The sequence below is a fragment of the Malurus melanocephalus genome, unplaced genomic scaffold, assembly GCF_030028575.1.
Source record: "Malurus melanocephalus ecotype Western Australia unplaced genomic scaffold, MMel_1.1 scaffold_310, whole genome shotgun sequence".
Classification (NCBI taxonomy): Eukaryota; Metazoa; Chordata; class Aves; order Passeriformes; family Maluridae; genus Malurus; species Malurus melanocephalus.
This window is the reverse complement of record NW_026623542.1, coordinates 589,468-596,770: the sequence shown is the minus strand read 5'-3', so window position 1 is coordinate 596,770 and position 7,303 is coordinate 589,468. Positions and strand designations below refer to the sequence as shown.

Below are 7,303 nucleotides of genomic sequence, written 5' to 3'. Positions count from 1 at the left end.
AAAAAAAAAAAAAAAAAAAAAAAAAAGAATGAAATAAAAAGTAAAAGTATCCCCCAACCACCACCACCACCTTCCCAAGGAGCAGCACAGCTGAATCCACCCAGATCCATTCTGGAAGGGACAAAAACCTGGCTGTGCCCCCCGCCCACCCCGGAGGTGCTGGGCCTGATCCCGGGGGAAGGGAAGGAGCCGAATTTCGGGAAGACGAGGCGAGTGTGCAAAACAGGTGTGTGAAGTGTGGGGAAGGGCAGGAAGCAGAGCTCAGTGCTTGTGGGAAGGGCTGGAGAAGGAGCAGGGAAGGAGAGCGGAACCCCTGGCATGCCCCAGATGTGGAGCAAGGGGCTCCCCACTTCCCGGGATCCTCAGTAGTGTGTGTGTGTGTGTGTGTGTGTGTGTGTGTGTGTGTGTGTGTTTGGGGGGAAGCAGCAGCTTTTGGGAACGCAGAGGGGTCAGGGGAAATTGGGAGCAGCAGGGAAAGGCAGCACTTTGTGGGAAAGGGGGGAGCAGCCAAACATCCCCCTCTTCCTGCTGATCCAGGGATTGGGGGGCAGAGTGCCCCTTGTGCCAGGCCGGGCGTCGGGGGAGGTGTGGGGTGAACCGTGTGCCCTCTATCCATCCTTCCTTCCATCCTTCCTCTGGAACATTCCGGTGGTGGCGAGGAGCCACGGAGATCTACCGGATCCCGTGCACTAAGCTGGAACCAGAGAACAACAGAAGCGGGATCAGAAGGAGGACAGCGATTCCCCTCTCCCTAAGCTGCTTTTCCYCACTCCACTCCTGCTCCAGCAGCACCCCCACCTCCAGCTCCCCTTTAYCCGGTCCCCCGGTGCGACACAGCCATGCTCCCATGGGAGAAGAGGACTGCTACTCACTGCAATTTCGTCTCCAGCAGGTTCAGCTTCTGCTGGTCGACGTAGCGAGAGAAGAGGGAGATCAAGTTGGAGGGGATGGACACGGGCTTTGCCAAGGCTCCCTGAGGGATCCGCAGGAGCTCCCGGGTCGCCATCAGCATCAGTTCCGTCCTGTGGAATAAAGCCCAGGAGAAGGGAGCAGTGAGAGGTGTGGGGAATGCTGGGAAGGCAGGARCTCCCCATCTCCCCTCAGGGAAGGRTTCTGGGAGACTGGAGGCCACCTTTTCCTCCCCACGGGGCTGGGAGTGTGGTGACATTCCAGGCAGGAGCGTCCCAGCCTGGGACAGGAACTCACCATTGGTTGTCCTGCATCAGCTCCGTGTTCGTGTCTGAACTCTGCAATTCCTCCCCTCGGCTCAGGACCAGGTACAGCAGGGACAGACCGAACTGTGGGGACAGGGAAGGGATCAGTCACCTCTGAGCATTCCCTGAGGGAATCAGAGAATCCCCAATGCTTCCCAACCCTCCTGGAAACGTTGGCACAAGTGGGAGGATCTCTGGCTGCCTTTGCTGGGGGAAGAGGCAGRCCACAGACCACTCCTCGTCCAGAAGGGACTTCCCAGAGCAGAATTCCCACCCCAAATTCCAGGACTGGAGCATGGAGTGTAGCAGGACAGACCCAAAAGCTGCTGCCAGGCTGCAGCAGAGCCCGGGGCCACCTCAAACCGTTAATTAATGTGCCAGACACTCTCGTTAATTGGYGAGAGTAATGCTGGGAGCTGCACCCAGTGCTAGAAGGCTGCTGGGGCAATTCCCGAGGCTGGGAAGGGGTGGGGATGAGGAGCACCTTGTTTTGGAGCACAGCAGTGAGGTGCAGGTTGGTGGGAGCGGCGGAGCTCTGAGGTAGGTTCGTGAGCTGCTGCACAAGGCTGGTGACTGTTGCCAAGGGAAGGTGGTAGAGGACGTGGGAAAAGGGCCTCAAGAGGCAGGGAAGCACCTGTGGGAGAAAGCAGCACAGTTGGGAGCTCCACATGTTTCCCTGTGCCTGGCTGGAATTGCAAACAGCTTCCCCCCCACAGCCCCACCATAGTTTGACCTCTTCCCTTCTTAAATCATCCTCTTCCTTGGATTTCCAGGCCAGGTTGGACAGTGCTTGGAGCAGCCTGGGCTAGTGGAAGGTGTCCCTGCCCATRGRACTGGATGGGCTTTAAGGCCATTCCAACYCAAACCATTCYAAGAYTCCATGATTTATTACCCAGATCTCCCCCATGCCTTGCAAACCTCTGGCACTCTCCCAGAAAAGGCAGGAATCACCATCCCAAAGAGACACAGAGCTCTTGCAGCCTCTGGAATCTCACCTCATCCTGAGCATCCTTCTTGATGAGGAAGGGCARGTTCCTGGCTGTGGCCATCAGCACGTCGGCCGCTTGCTCTGGGGCAAGGAAGGGAAGGATCCGGGCCACCAGGCGCTTTCCTTTCCGGATGCACATGATCTGCATGAAGTGGTCATCACTCGGCCTGAGGAGAGGRGAGAAAGGTGTCAACCCTGACCTGGGAGCATCCCAGGGTTATCCCACAGCTGGATCTGCCACAACACCAGACGGGAAACACACCCATGCCTCAAAAAACCTCCCTGAGGAGGGAAAACCAGCACAGGAATGACATMGCTAACCCTCATCTCTGCCTGTCTGAGGGAAAAAGGTTGTGATTTTTTAACCATGGCGAGGGAAAAATGGCAAAACAAGTTACTTTAGCCCTCTGGAAAAGTCACACACATCCATGGAAAACTGGTTTGAGGTGSTCTGGGTGGTCCCAGACCGTTGGAGCTCCCAAATCCCACTCACCTGTCCTGTCCAGGCGCCTTCCCCCTCAGATTGTCRTACATGTCACAGATCTTCTGCTTCCTCTCTCCCATCAGGGCTGGCCGCTCCCCTTCTAGGCTCAGGAGGTAGCGGCGCTCATAGTCCTCCACGTCCAAGAGGAGGCTGTATGTCTGCAGGAAGCATGGATCACTCAGATCACCCCTGCATCCCACCATCGACCTCCGAGCATCACGACTCAAACTCACCTTCTCAATCGTGACGAGGGTCTGCCGCCTCTTATCCCGGACCTGCTTCTCCTTCGTCTCCTGCCAGGGAGGGAGKGAAGAGGGAATCAGGGCTGTGGAAAGCAGCCACAGGGCTGTGTTGGAAGGGAGGAAGGCCAGGAACTCACATCATCCTCGCTGCGGGATGTCACCACGGCATCGATCATCTTCCGCGGGTTGTTGACGCTGGAGACAGTGAGTTTTCCCAGCGAGCCCTCAAACTGCACTGCAGGAAGGAGGGAGCAGGGAAGCCGAGYGATGAGTCCCCTCAATCCCTGGATAAAAGGAACCCTGGGGCTGCTGGGAGGGCTTTACCTGGCTTGTAGGTGTGTTCCAGCTTGGCCACCTGAGGGGTGATGAGTTTAGTGCGCTCCTTCTTGGGACCGTCACCGTGCACTTCCTCGGCTGCTGCCAACTTCTCCAGCTTCTGGAAGTAATTCTGAGGCAGGGAGAGGAAAAGTTGAGAGCCCACTCCCCAAAACCACTGGCCATCTCCCTCTCCTCAGCTCCATGGTTTTCCCAACATCACCATTTAAGCCACAGCTGAGTCCATCCTCCTCTCCCATCCCTYRMAATGACAGAGATCRAGGCTCCTCCTCAGYCCTCTCTCAGCACAAATCCACTCTCCCTGTGGGGTTCCCAGTCCTTCCCAGCACATCTCAGTTTGCCTGCCCTGCTCCACTGGCACCATGCCGGGGCCTCCCCATCCCAACCACCCCCTTTCACAATGGCAGAGCTTTGCTGACTCATATCCTGCACCAGTTCCTCTTCTCTACTGGAACCAGCTCACCCACAGATCCCAAAAAACCTCTGCCAGCTCTGGAGGGAACAGACCAGCGGCCATAGCTCTCCCACCCTGTTCAGTTTCCCAATGTCCATCCCAGACATTTCCCTCTCTCCCTGTGGATCCTCAAACAGACCTTCAGCCACCACCTTGCTCCACCTGCTCCAAATCTGGCTTCTCACAGCACTGTCTGGCATTCCCTATTCCTGAACTGGGAAAAAGCAGGAGCAATCTCTTGCTATCCACCTCCACCACTCTCCTATGATTCTCACAGGAATTATCACCACCATTCCCAGTCAGACCAGAGTCAGCCTCTCCCTGCCCAACAATCTCTCCTTAATTTTCCACGTAGCACCTCCCGTTTTCCGTTCCAGGGGTTTTATCCTGGCTCTGTCACGTTTCTGATGGAGAGGAGCTGCTCTCCTGTTATCCCAGACCTACAAATCCAGTGTACACCAACATCTCCTCACATGTGAAAATCTCACCCAAGAAGAGGGAGCCCACTTTCCCTGGGATGCTGACCCCACCCTGTCCCTCCACCTTCCTCTTCCAGGGAGAAAAACAATCCAACGCATCTCTCTCTGGATCAACATCCCCTTCCCACCCAACATCCAATGACAGAAGGAAGATCCCGCTCGCAGATACCTGGTAATAATAATCATCCAGGTAGGGATCAGTGCTCTGCAGCTGCATCATCTGGATCTTGGACACCCAGTCCTTTTCCCGCTGCAGCATGAGGTTGGCGTAGGGATCCTTACGGATCTGCTCCTGATGGCTGCTCCGGTGGCCCCCTCGGTCCCCCCCAGAGCCGTTGAGGCTCCGGTGCTGGCTGGCAGGAGAAGAAGGGCACCCGTGAGCACACCGGAGCTACAGGAAGGGACAGAGAGGGGGGACAGGTGACCCCGGAAGCAGGACACGTCCCCGTGCCACATGGCCCCGTCCCTGTCCCCGCACTCACTTCCGGTTCTGCTGCTGCCGCTGGTGCAGGAGCCGGCGGTGCTGGGGGTGCAAATGGGTCGTGTCCGGCCGGAACATCTGGGGCTGTGGCCTGAGGAGAGTGGGAATTGTCAGGGAAGGACAAAGGGAGCGGATGGGATGCTGGGAAAGGGACATCACCGACCTCAGGTTCTGCAGGTGGGATCCTGGAGGATGCGGCAGCTGCGAGGGGGGCGGGGCAGGGGGAGCCCCRAAAAAGGCACGGAACCCTCCAGCGGGGGACATCATCTGCCCAACTCTGCCCTGGAGCAGCTTGGGATTCACGGAGGGCAGCGGGCTCCCCACCAGCCCAGACACCCGGGCAAACTGGCTGGGGGACATTCGGCCGGCCTGGAGGGGCACAGAGAGCCTGGAGTCAGCCAGGTGGGAATAAAAGGATCTGGGATGGCCAGCAAGAGCCATGGAGAGCCAAATCCTGGAGCCACAYGGTGAGAAAAGTGGGATAAAGCACAGGAAGGGGCTTTACCTGGGCTCCTCCGAGCAGCTGGGCTCTCTGCAGGTGTGTGAGAACGGGAGAGACGCTGTGGGGGAACGGGTGGCCCAGCAGGGAGGAATTCTGGGGAAACAGACGGGAAGAGGGACCCTGGTCACAGACTACGACTGGCAGACAGGACAAACCTCAGGAAGGACAGGCTCCATGGAGCKGGGTGAACTACAGGAACACAAGGAGGTTTTGGTGGGGCTGGACAYCAATCCCCAAAAAGAGGGAAAGCTGGATACCGGAACATTGCAGAGCTGGTTGGGGGACATCCTCTCTCCATAGGGAGCGGGATAACGCTGCTGCATGGTAGCTCGGATGTGGACAGGCTTGGGACACAGGATCTGAAGGGAGGAAAGCAGCACAGTCACTCCCTGGAAAGCTACCTGCAGCCCTGGGAGCTGTGGGAAATCGGGAAGCAGGGAGGTACCTGCTGGTTGAAATTTGGGATGGCGGGCTGTTTAGGAGGGGTGCCGATGGGAACGGCRCGGACCGGGGGGCTCCCGATGATGGGGGACGAGGAGCGCCGGGGCAGCACCCGCTCCGACGGATCTCGCTCCTCATCCCGAGCCTGCGSAGGCTTCTGGGGCAGGGCGTAATCCAGCACGGACACCGACGGCATCTCCTGTGGGAGGAAACCCCCCCAGGGGTCACACACTGGAACAGGGAGCAGGGTCATCATYCCCTCTTCCTCCTGCTGGCTCTCCACATCCCGCTGCGCTTCCCGGGGATCCCCGCCCGACGCTGGGCATTCCTGGAGTGAGCGCACCATTTGGGATGACAGGGCATGGGGTGGGGATTCTGGGTCACCWCCCAGCCCGGCAGAGCTGGGAGAGGGTTGGGAGAGGATTGGCCACGCAGCACTTCAAAGCCTGACTCTTAATGAAACCGCAGCAACACGAAAAATCTCTGCCTCCAGGCACCAACGTTCCTAAATCCTGCTAGGAGCCTTGGAATCCCTCAGACATCACCAGGTGCCCTGGATCAGTGACAACCACTCAAAACAGCCATGAAGGGGAACAAGGGATGCTGGCTACGAGGGTCCCCAGTGAGCCACGGATGCAGCTGGAGTGAAGCAGGACACTCAGCCATCCCACACACAGTTTAACACACCCAGCTGGGGATTTGGGATCACCAGGGAAGAGCCCTTGCCCCAGCACCCTACCTGAGCTAGGAGCGGCCCCCGGATGCGCCGCAGCACGGCCGAGCTGTCCCAGATGCTGGAATTCAGCCCTCCAGGTTGCTGGAGAGCACAGGGAGAGTCAGGACAATGCCACAGGGTCCATCCCCACATTTCCCCGGATCCCCCAACCCATTCCCACCTGCGGGGGACCCCTGGTGTGCACGGCCTGCATGATGGCCGGGTCCTCCAGCTCGCTGTCGATGACGAGCCGTGTGAGTCTCTCAGCCAGCGCATCCTCGGGATCGCCCAGAACGTCCCCATCATTCCCGATGGGACCATCCCGCTCCCGGCTCAACCCGGCCTTGTCCTCCAGCTCTGCCAGCCGCTCGTGGGCCTCCTGCCAGTCGTCATCTGCGAGGGGGCACAGGGTGAGGGGCACGGGACGGGGAGATCTGTGGGATCAGGGGATTCTGGGGGTGACACCCGAGGTCTCACCGACRGCCCCGGCCCCGAAGGTGTCATCATTGAACTGGTCGATGTCTTCATCCTCCTCCCCCAGGGCCTGGAAGGCGTCTTCATCCTCGTCCAGCGGGCAGTCCTCCAGGGACTGGGACAGCCAGGAATGGGGTCAGCCCCATTATACCTACCAGATGACCCCCCAACCCATTATACCTATACAATCACCCCCCCAGCCAGTGATATCTCCCCCAGCCCCATGGAAACSCTCTCAACCCATTATTCCCGTACACTCATTCCCCCAACCCGTTATATCTCCCTAATGACCCCTTCATACCTAGAAAGTGACCCCTCCCGTTATACGCTCTCCCAGCCCGCTGCAGATCCCCAGTGTCCCCCCACACCCCTTCTGTCACCCTGGAGTCCCCTCCCAGCCCCTCGGACCCCGCGAGTGACTCCCCGTCCCCAACCCATTTTACCTCCCCCGCCCAGCCCGTTATACCCCCCCCACCCCGTTACGCCGCCCCGG

The 7,303-nt window shown here is 58.8% G+C and overlaps 1 protein-coding gene across 1 annotated transcript in view; it reads right to left on the bottom strand.

Annotated features, from left to right (window-relative positions):
* Window positions 1–39: 39 nt before the first annotated feature.
* PATL1 (PAT1 homolog 1, processing body mRNA decay factor) overlaps window positions 40–7,303 on the bottom strand; it is an 8,354-nt gene continuing 1,090 nt past the window's right edge. The window contains exons 2-19 of the mRNA XM_057377300.1: window positions 6,814–6,925; window positions 6,518–6,729; window positions 6,361–6,438; window positions 5,626–5,820; window positions 5,438–5,539; window positions 5,184–5,273; window positions 4,842–5,047; window positions 4,680–4,769; window positions 4,367–4,550; window positions 3,253–3,376; window positions 3,066–3,163; window positions 2,920–2,979; window positions 2,696–2,844; window positions 2,210–2,369; window positions 1,699–1,848; window positions 1,207–1,298; window positions 873–1,022; window positions 40–694 (exon numbers count right to left, since the gene is read on the bottom strand). Coding sequence (XP_057233283.1) covers window positions 673–694; window positions 873–1,022; window positions 1,207–1,298; window positions 1,699–1,848; window positions 2,210–2,369; window positions 2,696–2,844; window positions 2,920–2,979; window positions 3,066–3,163; window positions 3,253–3,376; window positions 4,367–4,550; window positions 4,680–4,769; window positions 4,842–5,047; window positions 5,184–5,273; window positions 5,438–5,539; window positions 5,626–5,820; window positions 6,361–6,438; window positions 6,518–6,729; window positions 6,814–6,925 — 2,274 coding nt within the window. The 3' untranslated portion in view covers window positions 40–672. The remainder of the gene's footprint in view (window positions 695–872; window positions 1,023–1,206; window positions 1,299–1,698; window positions 1,849–2,209; window positions 2,370–2,695; window positions 2,845–2,919; window positions 2,980–3,065; window positions 3,164–3,252; window positions 3,377–4,366; window positions 4,551–4,679; window positions 4,770–4,841; window positions 5,048–5,183; window positions 5,274–5,437; window positions 5,540–5,625; window positions 5,821–6,360; window positions 6,439–6,517; window positions 6,730–6,813; window positions 6,926–7,303) is intronic.